Source organism: Lipotes vexillifer, unplaced genomic scaffold, assembly GCF_000442215.2.
Source record: "Lipotes vexillifer unplaced genomic scaffold, Lipotes_vexillifer_v1.1 scaffold655, whole genome shotgun sequence".
Taxonomy (NCBI): Eukaryota; Metazoa; Chordata; class Mammalia; order Artiodactyla; family Lipotidae; genus Lipotes; species Lipotes vexillifer.
In genome coordinates, this window is record NW_006788208.1 from 1,176,836 (window position 1) to 1,196,032 (window position 19,197).

Below are 19,197 nucleotides of genomic sequence, written 5' to 3' on the forward strand. Positions count from 1 at the left end.
ATTGTGCCTGATTCCCTATTTGCTTCCATCACCCCCAGAATTCCAAACCTCTGCAGGCATTTGCTACCACCTCAAATCACCATTATATTCTCTGTGTACCCCTAATCTGTCCCAATCTGCAACCCTCCCTCCTTTCCTGTCACTGCTTTCTGAAGTTCCTGCTCTGTGATTGGCCACATCCCCTCTGGCTTAGTCAGCTCAGGCCGCTGTAACAAAGTACAGGATGCTGTACAAAGTACTGCGGGGCCTAAAAAACAGACATTCATATCTCTCAGTTCTGGGGGCTGAACCGAGATCAAGGTGCTGGCAGATTCTGTTCCTGGTGAGGGCTCTCTTCCTGGTTTGTGGACTTATCACTGTGTCCTCACAAGGAAGAAAGAATGAGCTCCAGTGTTTTCTCTTATAAAAATACAAATCCCACCTCGTGGACCCCCGCGCTCATAACCTCATCTAAACTTAATTAGCTCCCAAAGGCTCCACCTCCAAATACCATCACACTGGGGATTAGGACTTCAACCTGAATTTGGGAGGGACACAGACATTCGGCCCATAACATCCTGCTTCTGGATCCCCAAATTCATGTTCACCTCTCATGTGAAATACATTAATTCCTTCCCAATAGCGCTGAAGTCTTAACTCCTTCTAGCATCAACTCTAAAATCTTAAGTCCAAAGTCTAAATATTATCTAACTCAGAAGTGGGTGAGACTTGAGGCAGAATTCTCCAGCTGCGAACCTGTGAGACCAGGTAAGTCATGTGCTTCCTGGTGAGATAGGCCTGGGGTAGATGTTCCCACTCCAAAAGGGAGAAACAGGGAAGAAGGAAGGGGTGATGCATCCCAAGCAAGTAAATATTAGCTCTTAAGCCCCAAGAATAATCCTCTTTGGTTCAATGTTCTGCCTTTGAAACCCACTGAGGGGGAGGTCCTGCCTCTGATGCTCTGCTGGGCAGAGGTCACGTCCCCCAGGCTCCAGGTGACTGCTATCTTGCCTGTTGAAACTGAGATGAGGCCCCCCCCCCCCCCTGAAGCTGAAGAGACAGCCCTGATGATCTCTGAACTGCCTCCTGGGTCATTCTTCCCTTGTCTTGAAGAATCATGCATATTCGCAGCTGAATGCGTCTATGGTCATAGATCTACAGGATCTAAGAAGTGTGACACCTTCCTTCGTTTTGTCCCATCTTCCCCTCCATCCTCAAGTTTTTTTTATTTTTGTCATTCCTTCCACTTGTGGCCCTAACGGATGCCTGGAAGGTTTTTGAGGACATTGTTCCCAATTGGAGGCATTGTTTTTCTCTCTCATGCACCACAAGATTCCAAGACACTTGGTGGGGTAGGCATCCTCCTTAATTCTCATCACCACTTCTGGAACATTAAGCTTTCTCTTTCTTTTCCTTCCTTCCTTCCTTTCTTTTTAAACTTCATGGCACGCCATTGGATTCTATCGTGGTATCACTCAGAGACCCAGCAAGGAAACAGATGGCACATCAAAGTAGGAAAATTCAAAGAGGGTTTTAAAAAGGGAGCATTTACAAAGATATAAATAGGATGTAGAGAAACCACATGGAATAGTGCAGAAACCTGGAGCTAGTAATGTTGGTGGCCTCAAGAAAGACAGGAGGGAATTGTTATCAAAACCCAGGACAAGACACTCATGTAGGATTGGCTGCCTTGAGTTATTAGTGACCTTCAGCCAAGAGACAGTCAGCCTGATGCAACCTGGGGAAAAAGTACTCAGGCCTCCCTGCCTCCAAACTCCTGAGAGGTTCTCCAATGGCTGAACCAGAAACCAGAGGGAAAGGGAACCCGTTGAGGTTTTCCCTATGAGTCTCCGGTGTACGCAGACGCCAGCCAGTGCGATCACTCTCTTCTCTCCCTCACTGCTTCGTCCATTGGCTCCGGGCTCTGTCCTTCATTCCAGAAAGCTTTCTCGCTACAGCCTTCCCCTTCTACCTGAATCACACCATCCTTCCCAGAGACTTCGACATCCTAGTGCAGGTCCCATCTGACATGCTGGCCTCTCGGTTCTTTAACCAATATTTCCCCAATCATCCTTTCCTCCCCTCCCCCTCAGACTACCACTCTCACAGTCCTACCTGAAACTTGTCATTTGGAGAAAGTGTACCACCTTTGAAATCTTCAATTTGTCTCAATTCTGCAACCACCACCTTTCCTAACAGCTCATGGGCTCAATTAATCTTACTGCAAAAATTCTTATCAATGAATTCTCTCCAGTTAACCTAGCCCAGTGCTTTCTCACTAAGACTCCCCCAGCCCCACATACACACCTGTTTCCACTTTCTTCCTTGTGCAACTCAGAGCCCTTGACTTATTATTATTACTACTCATTATTACTCATTCTTCTTCTTCTTATTAATACTCATTATTACTCATTATTATTACTGTCTTGCAGGCTCCTTAACCTCCTTCTCTTTCCTTTTGTCATGTTTGCGTGGTCAAACCCCAGTCTGTGATGACTCAGCCAACCAACCATGAGTTCTGTCCTTACACACACGTGAACGTTGCAGGAGCAGAGGAGAAATGCAGCCAGGCAAACTGGTTTGCCTTTAAATGAATTAAATAAAACCCCAGGGTGGCACTCAGCCCGGCCTAACAACTCAGCAGGCTTTGTCTTGTAAGTTTCTCACTCTTTAACTATTTTGTTCCTTTTCCTTTCTCCACAAACTGCTTATTTCCCCTGCCTATACTTTCATCCCTACTCTTAACTTTGAGTCTTCTTTCACTTAAACATTGGAATCATCAGCTAGGAATTTCTTCATCTTTTCACTCTTCCAAGTCCAGAAACCTACCCAAACTTCTTTGCTCCAGAGGGAGGGAGATCATTTTCTAAAAATTCAAAGCTTCCAACCCTTCATTTGGGCTCTGCATCGCATCTCTTTTAGCCTTCTCATACTCTGTGATGAATTCTCTACCCTCCAGCTGTACTTCTCTCTCTTTCAACTGGACCATTCCCACAGGAATACTCACTTCTTTTGTCTTGTCTTGGCTTGTTACACTTCACTCCATGATTTCCTTCTCCCTAATTGACAACTTTTCCTCAGGCTCCTTTCCTGGAATCTCCTGCAAGGAAGTGAGTGTCTTAAAAGCCAGGAGAGTCATTGCTTTTGGAGGGAGATAACTGTGACTAGGGGCTACTGTGGGACTGGTATGCTGGCTTTTCTTGATCTGATTTTTTATGTTGCAAGTGTGCAAAGTAAAGAAGTTATAGTGTGCAACTATAAGTTAAAAACAACTTATAGTTGTCATTGTTGTTATTGTTCTTTACCCAATCTGACAGCCTTTGTCTTTATCCGAATCTTTTTCTATATTTACACTAAATATATAATTAATATATTTGGGTTAAAATTCTCCATCTTATTATGTATAGTTTATTTGTGGAATCTGTTTTATGTTTTTTTCTTTTTTTACCTCCTTTAGGATTGATCATTTTTATTTATGATCATACTTTCCCACTATTTTGGAAGTCATAGACTATTTTTATTATTTCATTGTTACTCTGGAAATTACAACATGAATTCTTAAAGTATCAAAGTCTAACGTCAGTTGATTTTTTTTCTTTCCTCTCAGGAAATGCAAGTATCTGAGAAGACTTTTTCTCCACTTATCCCCTACCTGCTCAAATACTATTGTTAAGATGTATTTCATTTCTCTTTGTATAGAAAATAAACCCCATAAGACACTACTGTTACTGGTTTAGAGTCAGTATTTACTTGGTTTAACTCTTTTACTTATCACTTTTTATTTGTTCTTCATTTCTTCCAGCATCTCTAACCTTTAAAAATGTGATCATTTTCTTTCTCCCTGGAGAGTATTTATTGCTTCCTTTAACATAGGTTTGTGAATGGAGAATCTACGACATCCTCTTTGATTCTTAGCCGTATCTTTGTCTGTCTAGTGGTAGGCTGCATAGTTATTTTTTTTCCAGTTCACACATTCTGCTTTAAGCCTGGCTTGAACTGCTCTTAAACCTGTCCTTCTGGTTTTTAATAATTTCAGTTGCCTGTTTTAATTCTAGAATCCTGTATATTTACTTTGATATAGATTTCCTATGTCTCTTTTCATATTTTCCATTAGCTGAAATCTTCAAGCTTGGCTTTTATCTCCTTTAGTAGTAGTAAGTAGGTTACTTTTACTTGGTAGATTTTAACGATAGATTCTAACATCTTCCACCAATATCTAGCTCTGCTTCCTACCTTAGGATTATACTTACCTACCATGTGAAACTCAGGTGTGTGTGACCATGGGAGCAGAAGTGATGAGTATCACTTTTAGGCAGAAGCTTTTCGAGCCCGTACATGCTTCACCGTGCTTTTCTTTTCTTTTGCTGCGGTTATTGGTACTATTTCAGAGAGTGACTCTTCTATCAGCCTGCTACCCAGCATGAGGACAGTAATGATGGGAATCAGTGCTACCATCCTTCTTGTGATGGACAAATGACATGAGACAGAAATAAACGTCTGTTGCTTTAAGCCACTGACATTCTAGGGTCGTTTATTACTGCAGTGTAATCAGATCTATCTGATTGAAACAGAAATTGGAATCAGGATTGAAGTGATATTGTAGCAAACAACCTAAAATATGTGGCTTTGGTTTATGGGCGAGGCGTTAGTTTGCAACAAAACAGATAACAGAGGTTAGAAGAATGGTGATCCATGTTATGTAGTGGCAAATTACTCAGTAAAATTGTTGCCTGTGCTAAGTTAAAGAAAAATTTTATGTCTAATAAATTTGTAGCTTTATGGGAAAACAAACTCTTAGTAGCGTGTGTTGGCTGCATTGGAAAGCTTATTACAAGGAAGAGACAAGATCAGAACAATCCTGGCTGTTTTGCCAGCAAGAATGAAAAAGAATAGAGACAGTCTATAAATTCAGGGACTCGTAGGTTGAAAATAGAAACGTTTCTGAAACTCAAACATTGAAAGATGAAATTGAGGTATTATTTGAATATCAAAGGCCAATTAGAACTTAGTTTTAAGGTAAGGATCAAGTGAAGAGTATGGTTGTCACAATGATTGTTCAAATTTCTGAATAGATTAATATTTTCCCAGTAAATACTTTTACTTGGGCAAAACACCTCAAGAAAAATGACTAAGTGTGTGGCTCTCCCATCAATGTCTTACAAATACAAGATAGCTGCATTTATACTGGGTGTAGGGCACGGGACAAAACAAAATGGGATAAAATAGACCTTAAGCTGCCTAAGTTTTTGAGAGAATTGTACTGCAAACTGTATTGCACAAAGAGCCACAAGCTTGGACTTAAAGAGATGACAGTTGATACCTAAGAGGCCACTTAGATGCCTGCTATACATGGAATGTTTGTGTCTTCCCCTAATTCATATGTTGAAACCTAATCCCCAATGTGATGGTATTTGGAGGAGGAGCTTTTGGAAGGTGATTGGGTCAAGAGGACAGAGTGATTTTTCCTTCCTGAATCAAACACTAACTGCAACAATCTTTGTGTCCTGAGAGTTCAAACATAATCTTTACTTTTATGATTATTTAAAAGCCATAATGGAAATCTATTCTCTTGTCTGCCATGGGTCTGCCAGCACCATCCCATTTTATCCATGTGGTTCGAATGAGTGCTACCATGTTATAACACATTCTACACCCATGACCCACTTTCAGTTTGCCCAGAGGTGGCCAACTGACCCAAGCTGAATCAATCAGTACATTTCCCTGGAATTTCTAAACTTGGGTCTGGAGAAAAAGTTTCAAACCTTCTCTGTTCCTGAAGCCTCAGGGCTTCCAGGAATCATTTTTTTCCAAACTTGTAGAGGAAGCTGCTCTGCTAGAATATGCAGGACACACTGAGAGGAGCAGAGATAATAGATGGAAAACCCATTTTCCTTTCATCCTTGAGAATCAGTGAAATTTTTGCTCTTCTCATACTTACTGGAGTCCATAGTTAGAGTTGTGTTTCTGTCACTTGCAACCAAAAATGTCTTTAACAAGAAAAATATATTTCAGACCATGTGAAACTGCTCAGTGGTGATGGCTAGTCTGTAGTAGGCCAATATTGATGCCAGAGCTTAGGAAAAGTTTGCAAAGTCATAGAGACTACTAAAAAAAAAAAAAAAAAAAAATGCAATCGAGAAGTAAGACCTGTTATTTTCCATAGTAATCAGAAAAAAATAGATGCACACCCCTTGTTGCTTCTTCCATGTAATCTTTGTTGATAAACACTTATCATTAAAGTTGGTGATATTTAGATAGTTAATACATATGGCACAGTATTAAGTTACCCTTTCTACTCCAATCACATGGCAGTAATGCATATACTACAAAAACCAGAAACCAAAGTTACATATCTAGGTTCAAAAATCAAGACTGATATTTTCATGAACCAGAAATAGAATAGAAACTTTCAACAGAGGTGGAGGTGAAAGCCACAGTGAGGCTCAGATAGGGCAGAAGCAGCTGGGGGTTTGGTCCTTGAGGGGTAATGGGATCTGGAGGTCAGGAACTGGGATGGGACTCCCTGTCTTGTCAATGGACTCTGAAACACCGTTGTTCTTGCTACCCCCTGGGACCTGGGAAGTTATGAGCTTAGGAAAAGAAAGGATAAAGGCAGCCATGGCATGATCAAGTACTGCCTTGGGGATTGGATGTACAGTATCCTGAGTATCACTGAAGCTTGTGAGTACCAGCAGTGCCATCAGTTCTGGTCTGGACTGTGATTCTGGGAAGTGCTGGATAGAGGCAACCACTAGCGAGAGTGAGGGAGAATAGGAAAGAGAGAAACAAGAAATCTAAAGAGAAATCTTCTTATGCACCTTCTAAAAGCCAAAATTCCAACACGCATTCAAATCACATGCTAAGAAACACCACTAAGAAAATCAACCACCGGAATGTGAATTCAATCCATGTTATATTTACTTGCTAGAACAATCTGACAGAGACCTTAATGTATGCTTAAGATGCTTGAGCAGAGAAACAAGAACACAACTCACATCGAGCATGAACAAGAAATCATGAACCCAAGACATAAAGTAATAAGGAATCGATATTTCTGTGTTAGAATTTCCAGGAAAAGAGAATGGAGAGAGTGGCAAAGAATAAATATCTGAAGAGGTAAAATGACTGAGAATTTTGGACTTGCAGAGTCTTCACTGCTTAGAATGCAGGGTCAATAGAGATAAATCCACCCATAAGCAAACCATAAGCAAACTGCAGATCATCCAAGAGAAAGAGAAAAATCTTAAGAGTTACCCGAGAGTAAAAATTTACCATGTGCCAGGCCCTATGGAAGCCTCAATGCCTCAATGCACCATATTCTGAGAGCACAGCACTTCTAAATGAGAATAATTATAAAAAGAAAATAATACAAGAATCAAAGACAGAAAAATAATTTAAAAGATAGAAATTATAATAGATGTATAGTTAAAAGACAGCACTTATAAGTTATTGTGAAGAATAGCTTAAAATGAAAATACATTTTATGATTTCACAAATGAGTCCAATTTTAGATATTCAAGCATAACACTGGGGAGTGTACGGGGTTAAGGAAGTCTTTTGCTCATGGCTTGCTGGTTAACTTGTTCATTATCTATAATTCCAGTGTGGATGGAAGTGGTGGAGAGGAGGTAAGAGGAGGTGTTGGCCTTGGCAAAACCTCACAGGATTTTACTTAGCCGCATTTTGTGAAAGTGGTCCAAACCTGTACCACGTGCTCAGGTCCCTAAAGCCAGTGTTTTTAAAGAAATTCCCACAAAAGCCCTTTTTGCAGGTAGCACCATGTTTCTCCCTTCTTTTTTAAACATGACAAAAATGAATGGTCAATTTAGGAAAAATTAAGTTCCCAGAGTTGTGATTATGTGTGTGTTCATGCAGGTTCCATGTTAGAGAGAGAAAGAGAGAGGAATAAGAGAGGACAGAGAGAGGGGGACAGAGAATTAATGTAGATGGTCTGAATTTTTAAATTTTCAATGGTTGGTCTCACATAGACAAAGCTGAAATCCTCCAGAGACTTGAAAACAGATTTTCTAACACTCCTTGAAGCTGGCCAAATTTCTCATGAATTGGCTGGCTAAATGCCAGAATTAATATCAGCAGACGTGCATGATATAGATTTGCAAATATTTTTTAAACCAATAGAACTATTAATCCTCAAACACATTAGATTCAGACCAGTGGTCCACTCTGCTTTGGGTTGAATGCCATTCTGATTTTGTATGTTTGAGATAAATATTCTTCATCTGCAGAAATTGACATTTAATAGGTTGGAGAGACGTGGTGCTTGAGAATGGACTCTGGTACAAAGACATTTATTCAGTGATGAGTGCTCAGATTTCAAGGAACGACAAACAATTTATTTAGAATATCATCAGGCATCCTCGGGGCTCACCAATTAGAAAAAGGTGGAAAATAAGCCGCAATTAATCTAAACATCAAACTTGGTACTGTATTCAAAACTTACCATTCCTTCTGAATCTATCTTCTTTGATCAGTCTTACGTGTCTATACACTTTGTCTTTAGAGATGGATGCCCTTGGTCTCATGAGCACTTGTCACAGGTCTCCTTGATCTGGTGGGTGCATTAGCAGGAAGGCCGAGATTTCAGTGCTCCGCGAAAACCAGAAAAAAAAAAAAAACTCTCCTCTGCATGGACCAATCAGAAAAAAAGGCACCCCTTCTAGGCTGACCAGTCAGAAAAAGCATAGCCTCTGGTCTGACCAATTAGAAAAAGGCACTACCTCTGGAGGACAAATGAGAAAAAGGCAGCCCCTAGGGGGGAGCCAATTAGAAGATGTCCTTCCTAGTCTAGGCTGATGCCCCGGGTACTGGCTTGACAAACCGGAGCCCAGCTTGCATTTTAGTCCTGAATTACACCCCCTGGGTTAGCTGCCTTTGAACTTGCAATGTCTGGAATTAAACGACCATGTTTTGCTGCAAGTAGAGGTATTTTTTTTCCCTCTATTGTAGGAAATAAAACTGAAACATTATTGATGGATTTTCTTTTCAATTTTGTTTTTTTCTCCCAGATTTTGGTGCCTGCTGTTGCTAATGTTCATACTGTAATAAAGACGATATATGCCTATTATCAGAAAAGTATATTTAGTAACTTTAAGCTTCCTATAACAATATTTCATATGGCTCTGCCTTGAATATCATGACTTCCTGCCTTCAATTACCTAAACATATTTGAAAATCTCACTTAAAAGTATTGCCTTAATGGAATTATAGTAAACGCAATTTACTAATGGAACTTTAAAATAAAGACATCCAAACACTTGGGAATGCCTATATAAAACACATGCTAATTAAAAAAGCTAGAAAGAAACAAAAATATCCTAATGTGTATCAGAGCTTGAGAAATATCTGTTGATTAAGAGAAAGTGGTTGATATTGAGGTTACAGTATAATTTTTGTATTTTTTTTTCTTATTTTATCCTAATCGTAAATTCTTTAAATATAACCTAAAATATTGGTCTTGATGTGCTTGACTAATTACTTATGTATTGTTTATTGCCATGTTTATTTTTAAAAAACAAAGTCAATGTTAAGTAGTAATTATCTTGAACCTTTATACCTGTGTGTATTCTATTATTTATGTCATTCAAACAAGTAATATAGTAAAATGCATTATTGTCCAGATGCCAGTAATACGTTAAACCAAATCAGTGTTCAAACACAATATTTTAAACATTTTTCACACCTGTTTGGACGGTAATTCAATTATGTGCACTTAAATCTGCAATATTGTAAATGTTCATGAGGCTGTCTGTTGACATGAACAAAGAAATGGGACTTTCTTCTCATAATACAATCGTCAGAATCTAAGTTTACATGGAAATTCAGGACATGAATCATTAGCTAGGCATACATCTGAGATCATTAGGGTGCTGTAGTTAAGTGACTTAAATAGCCTTAATTTTTGACCTCTGGAAATTTATGATCCAACAGACTTGTGCCATTTATTTTTTGGAATGTAAATTCTCTCTGACTTGGCATTTTTCTTTATTTACTTTGTAACCTAAATGTTAGAACATATGACACATTTTTTTGAATTCCAATTTTCACATTAATTCTGATAAATTGCTTTATGAATGACATATTTTAACTTAATGAGAGGAAATTTTGGTTTACAAGCAAAATAATTCCATACATTTTCTTATGTGAGCATTGAATTTGATTTTATAAACCACTTTTTTGAGGAAATATGAGAAATAAGCCCAAAAAAGTCATTTTCGTTCAGTTCAAAGTAAAATGTGCTACAGATTCAACTTGATTTTCTCTAAAAAATGGATTGTTGGGTGGGGGGCTCAGCAAACATTTATAGGAGGGAATACTGTTTACATGTTTAACAGTGTGTAGTAAAACATGTGGATACTGAATTGAAGGTTGCGTTATGACACCAGATGTTTAGGTATTATTAAGTTTACCATCCCAAACTCAAAGGGAATTGTTTATCAATGAGGTACCAGGTACCCAGAATCTAGGCAGAGAAAACAATGTATACATCTGAGATCAGTAAGGAAAACTGAAACCATCTGATATATTAGACTTTCAAAGTGTTTTAATATGGGAACTGGGGACTTGGAGCTAATGGAAAAGCTGAGAATGAGGGATGTACCTCTTCTCTTCAGGCACATATTCAATACTGTTATTCTTGTTCTGCAGTTATCTACATTTTATAAAGTGAACTATTGTCCAGGACAAATAATATTCTGAATTTTGAAATATACAAATCTCTGCCCAAATGAGAAAGTTTAGTGGACAAGTTTCTCCTGTAAATTTAAAGTGGTACCCTCAAAGTTGTCTTATTCAATAGTTATAGAGATTAAGGACCAGTTTCCACATAGAGAAGATGTAGTTTCGCCTTAGAACATTTCAAATCATGGATGACAATGCTTTTCAACTGAGGACATACTTCCCTAGAATAAGGCATAACAAAATTTGGGATTAGTGGGAGAAAGTAGAGTGTTGTTTGGAGTAGTTGTATAAAGTTACCATTGCTTTGATTTGGTTTTAGTAAAGATGTTTAATTCATATTGAATTTAAATCACATTAAAGAAGGTTTAATATGTGTATCAATAGAAAACATGGGTTATAAATGTCCAGAGACTTTGATGCAATGGGCCAGGCTGCACAGGTCCTCAAATTGTTTAGGGCCAATTCTACTTGTATAAAGTGAACTCCTACCTGCCTCAGAGGAGGCAAAGAAGGGTCCTCTGGACTCTTACCGGGCTGTACAGGAAATTAGGGCTGTACTGTCAGGCATATCTGTGTGGACTGAGATAAAGTTCCTGTAGGTGAGAAATGAAGCCTTGTGGCATTTTGCCAAGAGAAGCTCATGTTTCTGAGGACTCAAGGGGTTTCACCTGCTTTGGCCTGTATCTGTTGGCTGGTTCCTCACAGTTTTATTGTTATACTCACCAGCATAATAGGAACAAAGCCAGCATAACAGGAGCAAAGAGGAGAATTTTTTCTTATGTTTCTTTCTAGCAGTGTGGGGAGGTCTTAAGAGGTGATAATTAATTCTCCCTCTTCCCTCCACTTCTGAGTTCAGATTCAGTTCAGAAATATGGTCACACAAGTTAGAAAGATGGAAATAAAAATACTAGTTTTATTACGAAAAGGTTGCTTTGGGGAATGAAATTGAACCTGTGGGCAAGAATTGGTTTCTCTAACCATTTCCCCCACATCTGAATATTGCATTGACTGCGCAAGGAAGAGTTTGGATCTGGAGAGCAGGCACATTTACCCAGAACCCCTGCCTTCCCTCTGCAACCCTGTCTTGGTTTGAGTTTCCACAGAGAACGAAGATTCTAACACAAGTAGTTTATTTATGAAAGAACACAGTAGATGCGCAAGGGATGGAGGGTGTAAGGAAGGGGAGAGGGCCAATGACGTGTTAAGCCAACTCTCCTGGTGAGAGACTGTGTCTTAATTCCACAGGAAAACTTTGGGAAAGAATATAAAACACATGCCTCATCATTATCCCTCCCAAGGGGTAAGGGAGCTGGGTGTTTAGTAATGGAGGAGTTCTCCTAGGGTGTGCTAATTCTGTAAGTGCCTGGGCACAGGGGACTTCTGTGGTTTGAAAAAATTCCTCAGGTTCAAAGATGGAGATACTGGAAGGTGAAAGCCAACCAGAGCACACTGATGTGATAGAATGAAAGGGGTGTACATGGGGCACGGATGATGGCGTCTACGAGACCTCATAAAGAGTTCAGAGGCAGATCAGTCTCCAGGCCTGCTTCTAGAAGACGGGCTGTGGGCTACCAGGCTGACCCAATGCTTCCTGCAACGAGAAACTGAAGCAGAGTAGTCTGAAAACATTTTGTAGGCAGGCAGATCCAAAGAGAGACAGGGAGAGAGAGAGAGAGAGAGGGAGAGGGCTGGATCACTTAAGTCGTTCCATTTTCACTGAGAGGTTGGGAGGTGGCAGAGAGAAGGACTGAAGTTCCCTTTCCAGACTATCCCCTCCAAGAGGGAGGAGCAGAGATTGTACACCAGGAGCCAATGGAGGAACACGGAGAGAAGAAGAAAGCGGTACTACTGAGTAGTTCAGTGATGTGAAATGGAGAATTTGTCCTTAAAACATGATAATAATTGTTAACATCAACAACAGAGAAGGAATAAGTGTGCAAATCAAAAAAGGCACCATCTTTTCGAAAAAGGTTTCCACGGTAAAGACACTGAGATCCTTGTCTACGCATTGGTCTTCTTTTTCCTTTTCTGACCAACTCTTCTTCCAATCACTCTTCCCTCTGTCTTTCTTCTCCTTTATTGTCATGATCATAAGCTCTGAACTGTCACAGGCTACATCCAATGGGCAGGGAGCAGGGCAGAGGGGACAAGGGGAAGTAAGATCTGACAATGGGACGTTTGCACTGCTGGTGAGGATAAGCAAGAGTGGCTTGTAAGAGGCAGCTAAGAGATCAGTAGCTGTGACAGTGATTGGAAAGGAGAGTGGCAGCCTGTGAATCAATCCACAGGTTATATGTGATGTACTTGTGTTCTTTATCCTTTTAATATAAGTAAATAAGCCAAATATTTAGGTGTATTGTTACTAATACCAGACCAGTCCATAAGACAGTAGGGAGGATAAGCTGCTGTAACAGAGTCACACAAAAATACAGTGGCTCAAACAAAATAAAAGTTTCTTTTTCTGTCATCTAACAGAACAGAGGCAGGTAGCCAATCCGGGATAGGTTGGCTGTTCTGTCCATGGTCCTGGGTTTCTCCTATCTCGGTACTTCATTCCTGGGGTGTGTTCCTGTCCACGCTCTCAGAGCCGCTCACACCATCCCTTTCAGCTCATAAGAAAGAGAAAAAAGAGAAGTGGAAGACGAGCAGCTTCCTTTGGAGAATGTGACCCGGAAGTTGAACACAGCACTTCTGCTCACAGCTCATTGGTCAGAATCTAGTCACACGACCCTACTGAACTGCAAGGGAGCTGGGAATTAGTGTCTGTTTGGATATCCATGTACCTTTCCAAAAGTGTGGCAGGGGTGGGATTTTATGGCTAAAAGGAAGAATGAAGTAGAAAAGTAACTTGGGGACAATTAGAAAAAGCATGGTAAGTTAGTTACAAAGATTTTTGATGACTAATCTCATGAATTTATATGTCCTATATTAAAATAAAATGTATATTTTATCATGTTATGGTCATTACACTTACCTTTAGGTTTGCTTACTCTAATATGCTGAATGTAAATTTAATTTTTAAGTGAACTTGATTGTAAGTACTGGGTTTATTTTACTTGAGCCTTATGGCAACACAGTCTTTTAAGATTTTTTTCTCTACCTATATATACTACAGATGTTACTGTCAATTTTACAGTTACCATGAGATTTTCCTTATTCTCTTTGGTGCAAAAGCTTACATTTACTTTCTAATAATTTCTGTTTTTATCATCTATTATTGATTTGAATGTAGCATGGCAAAGGGTATGTAAATATTTTGATGTCTTCCAAAACAAAACTTAACGGTCTGAACTCAGATTGGTGTGAGTATCTTTGGATCATCCCTAAACTGGAGGCAAACCACCCTTGGTCTTCTTTATCGTGTAACTGGAAATCTGGCTTAATTTTATGAATTAGCATGCACCATGGAGTCTTGTACAGTTACTTTCACAGGGTAAATGCTCAATAAATATTGGTTGAATAATTAAACTGGGTCACTCAGAGCTCATTAGAAATGATAACTCCCTTGGAACAAAGGTGACCTGAATCAGTGTTAGGCCATCTTTTTCAGACAAAAGTACTTGGTATTTTTTGTTTGTTTAATAATGTGATTTATAGCCTATGTAATGTAAATAAATAACGTGTCAATAAATATAGAAAAAAACTATAGAAATTTCATTCATTGTAAGAAAAGATTTCTCCTTCCTTAAATAGCATAAAAGAAGAGAAGCAACCAACACAGTGGCTGACGTAATAGATTCTCTGTAAATAGTAGTCACAATTAATTACCTTTTATGTTGTTCCTTAGGTCACAGGACAAAGAAGTAATAAGTTTTCCACCAATACAAAACAAATCATAGCTTTCTGGCATTCATTCAATCATTCTCTATTTTAATAGGGATCAAATTCACTGTCACAACGTAGAGAAGAGAGTCCAATTTGGAAATGCAAGAAGAGCTCGTTTGAGAAATACTCTGTCTACACAAACTTAGCATATGGAAAGATACAGTAGTTACCGAACAGGTCCCCCGATTTTACTTGTGAAATACCCCAGGGAACTCAGTAAGCTTTTACAGAACCTTCGAGCTGTGTGAGTTCAGAAGACCTTACTGGAGAATATTTTTTATCCAACTGTCTCTCTGGCATATGTCCAGTGGTAATATGTTGGGATATTCTGGAACCCCTGACAGGACACCAGAATGTTATAAAAGCAGCATGTGGTAAGTGACCCTGATTGATTGATATCAAAAATCCTTTCCTAATGAATTGGCAATGCTATTCCATTTTACCTCTCTCAAAAAAGAATCCCGCTCTTCAATTTCTTTTTCAGCCTGATTCTAAGTTATTTGATGTTAAATCTGTGGACTTTTATTATTCTCTCTTTCCTTACTTCCCAAACTTGATTGAGACTGCAATTAATCTTAGTAATTTCTTTAAGCTGTATGACATGATGCCTTAGGCACACTGAGGACATCCATATTTAACTTTCAAGTTTCTTAACTTTCATAAAATTTGCTTGTGTTAAATTCCTCTTCCATCTTGCTTAAAATCAACTGACATTTCCCCAAAGGGTTCAAGATATTGGATACAAATTTTGGCATCTCAAAATTCCTCCTAAATATTAGAAAACACTAGCAGTGGGAAAGTTGTTTATTACATTTTCATATTTTGATAACTGATAATTAAGAAGTTAATTTTCTTTAAAATCAGTCCTCAACAACATAGATCTACATCTATTTGTTTATAAGATAGTTTGATATTCCATGCAGTAGAGGTAGTAGTTTTAATTTTTTTTTTTTTTTTTTTTTGCGGCACGCGGGCCTCTCACTGCTGTGGCCTCTCCCGTTGCGGAGCACAAGCTCTGGACGCGCAGGCTCAGCGGCCACGGCTCACGGGCCCAGCCGCTCCGCGGCATGTGGCATCCTCCCGGACCAGGGCACGAACCCGCGTCCCCTGCATCGGCAGGCGGACTCTCAACCACAGCGCCACCAGGGAAGCCCTAGTAGTTTTAATTTTTTGAAATTAAGATGGAGCTTCTAAATACATTTTAAAAAATTAAACATTTTATGTCAATTTTCCCATAAAAGTGGAAATAAACTGGCATAACGTTAATTCATTTGCCTAACAGCAGTGAGAGTGGTCAATTTTACTTTTCCAAAATGCTCATTTCACAAATATGAAATGCTAACATTTATTAATTTTGACTAGCAAGTACACTGGAGTTTGTTATATTATTCTTTGAAATAGTTTGTACTATTTTGTACATTGTATTTTTTCCTAAATAAGATAAATCAATAGCTTTGCCCTAAATCTTTTGATTTTCTGGGAAATTAGGGAGTTGGGTTGCATCTTGATGAAAGAGAAATTTTGTCCATTTTGTTAGGTTAGATCGTGGTGGCCGGTGATAAGGTTGTATATTAGTGTAGCTAAGTGAACGGGGGTGAACTCAGTGTTAGTTCAATTAATGGGTGCAGAAACAGGCAATGAATTAGTGTGTGAATCAAGCAGAGTGCTTTCTGTACCAAAAAAAATTTGAAGATAATAGATTGTCTGTCTAGAAAAGGCATAAATGTTCTCATTGGCATATGACCCTCCTCAGCAAAGTAGAGTTTGTCGCCCCGATTTTAGTGCTTGCCCTTTGAACAGTACTTGTTTCTGCAAGTACATATTTGTCATATGCCTAGTGTATATTTTTCAAACAGTGCTTTAAGTAGGATTCAAATAATAACTAGAGGAACTTGAGTTGTCCTTAATGTTTTAGATGCTGTAGATGCGGCTTTTGAAAATGTAAGGTGGAACTAATTTTGGCCAAGGAGTGTGGTACTAAACTACTGTTTCTATTTAAACCCCTGCCTCCTCTCCACCCTGTGTATTTTTTAAGGTTTACTAATTATAATTAATTTTCCTTTTCGAAATTCACTTGTAAGAGAAGGCTCTGCTAGCTGGCTGAGAGCAAGCAGCAAGCTAATCATGCCGGGCAGAGGAGGGAGAGGGTCAAATAGTGGGGCTGTGGCTGGATGCTAGTGGTGGGGGACTTCGAGAGGGGAACCAGCGGAGAGACTGCAGTGACACTGCCCTCCCCGGGCGGGTGGAAGCATCTCACTGGTGACGGGTCTGAAAGCACGTGGCTACGTCATGGAAAGCCAGTCTTTTCAATGCAAACTTCAACCCCTCCTCCTCCCCCTAATGCCGGTAACTCACATCCAAGGCTGGGCGAGGAATCCGGAGGGGAGATTTTCCTTATGCTCACCGTTGTTGGAAACTGGGAGAGAGAGAGAGGAAGGCGGCAGGGGATCCGAGGCGCTCTCTACCTACTACCAGCCTGACCAGGGGAGGGGTCACCTATATTTGCATCTTTTCTTCGTGGTGGTTGAGAACTGCAGGTTCAGTCCGATCCCCCTGAGCACTGGCGATTGATTATAAAAAAAAAATCGACACTGGGAGAAGGGAGGCTGTGTCTTCGGCTGTCCGACTCGGAGGTGGTATTGGTGTGTGTATGTGTGCTGGTGGTTTTTTCTTTCTTTTTCTTTTTTCTTTCTTTCTTTCTTTCCTTTTTTTTTTTTTTTTTCTCCTTTCCTTCTCTCCTAGGGACTACACAATGGCAGTCTTCTCTCAGTGAGATGAATCCTGCTTTGACTCCTGCAGACTCACCCAGCTTCATAGCGATCAACTAAAAGGCTATGGTTTTCTCTTTGGGGATCTTTTGTGCATTACTGTTCTCCCTGATTAGTTCTGGTCTCAGTTGGGATTTCTTTGCTTTTTTGTTTGGCTTCATGCTGAAAAAGGATTTTTTTGCCAACCCTTTGGTAATAATCCAGTGGTGATCAAGGGGATAAATCATTCACCCTGGCCGAAAAAAAACAATCTCTGAGAAGTCTCAAAGAAATATACCACGTGAGGGGAAAAAACTGGGAGAAGATCCGGAATATTATCGTTTTTCCTATGGTAAAACCGGTGCCCCTCTTCAGGAGAACTGATTTCAAATTATTATTATGCAACCACAAGGATCTCTTCTTTCTCAGGGTGTCTAAGCTGCTGGATTGCTTTTCGCCCAAATCAATGTGGTTTCTTTGGAACATTTTCAGCAAAGGAACGCATATGCTGCAGTGTCTTTGTGGCAAGAGTCTTAAGAAAAACAAGAACCCAACTGGTAAGCAAAACATGCATCATGTTATGTTTTTCCTCATAATAACCTGTCTGTTGCTCATTGAGCTAGATCTGCAGTTCGGCTATGCAGGAAGGCAGGGGAAACAGAGAAGGACCAGGACAGTGTTGTGTATAGAGGTGTTGCGTGGATAAACAAGTAACAGCTGGATCGGCGTCTGTGAGCCCCAAATCATTACCAGCATCTCTTGGCTGTGACACAATCCATCACTAGGAGGGAGGAGGAAACTTTTTTTTTCTTTTCTTTTTTTGGAATGTATCTGGTGACGATGTTTAGTGGAATATTGAAGGGTTTATGGCTTAAGGTTTGGCCCGAGGCAGTTGAAGCTTCGGTAGTTGCCAGGAGAAAGAACCGCGAGCTCCCCTGACTCGTGCTGCAGGTCTGGGGACGTAGCTCGGTGCCGAGAACCTGCTTTAGACTTTCTGAGTAGCTTGCACAATATTCGCCACCCCATCACCTTCACCAAAGGAAAGAGGCCCCCTCCGTCGCGGCCCCGCTCCTCCGTCAACCCCCGCCTCCCGCCCCCGTCTAGCTCCGCGTGCCGAAGTATGAACTCCTTCCCCCGTCTGCCTCCGACACTCCTGCCGCTAGGAAAACTTGAGCAGGGCTCATGCCGGGAGGGAACCCCAGACGGAACAGACAAGCCCGGTCTCTCTAGTATATGTAATTTAAACCTCCCTTTTAAAAAGCAGTGTCCTAGCCCGGCGTCTGGGTACCCCAGGTGGGATGAGCCTGGCCCCGGGTCCCTGCTTCAGCCTCCTGGTGATCGTGCGCCCCCATTCCAAAAGGCTCCAACCAAGAAACTTGCAGTACATTACATAAGAAATGCAAATGCAGGTGATTCGGGGAGTCGGGTCCCCGGGATTCACTTCCCGCTATCTCAGTCTGAGGCGTTTGGGGGCGGCCGCGGAGCTGTGGGCAAGCCCGGGGAGGCCAGGCCGGAGGGCTGCGTGGCGGAGGCGGCGCACGGGCGAGGAGGCTGGGCGCAGCGAGTCCGGGAGCCGCGCGCCCCGGCGGCAGGGGGTGTGTGGTGTCCCCCGGTTCGCTTCAGGCCAGGGAGGGACCCGGGCTGGGTGTTCTATGTCTGGGGCCCTGTTAGGGGCGCGGCCCTGGCCGTCCTGCAGTGGCAGCCCGGGTGTCTGAGGCTCCTGACGCTGGCACTGCGGTGTAGTAGATCATGGCTCCCCGCGGGCGCTCTGACACCCCGAGCTCCACCAGGGGCCGCGCTGGCACCCGGAGCCCCAGCGGCCGGGCAGCAAGTGGCTGCCGCCTCCCTGCCTCCGAAGCTGCCTAATGCAGCCTAGTTGGGCGGCGCGCTCCCAGTGAGCTGCCGCCTGCGGGTGCCGGGGATCCGGAGGAGGAGGAGGGGGGAGGGG

General features: G+C 41.1%; 1 protein-coding gene across 1 annotated transcript in view; it reads left to right on the top strand.

The window, feature by feature from the left end:
• The first annotated feature begins 17,508 nt into the window (after window positions 1-17,508).
• The window catches only part of FGF14 (fibroblast growth factor 14), a 638,070-nt gene continuing 636,381 nt past the window's right edge, over window positions 17,509-19,197 (top strand). The window contains exon 1 of the mRNA XM_007461523.1: window positions 17,509-17,806. Within this exon, the coding sequence (XP_007461585.1) occupies window positions 17,599-17,806 (208 nt within the window). The 5' untranslated portion in view covers window positions 17,509-17,598. The remainder of the gene's footprint in view (window positions 17,807-19,197) is intronic.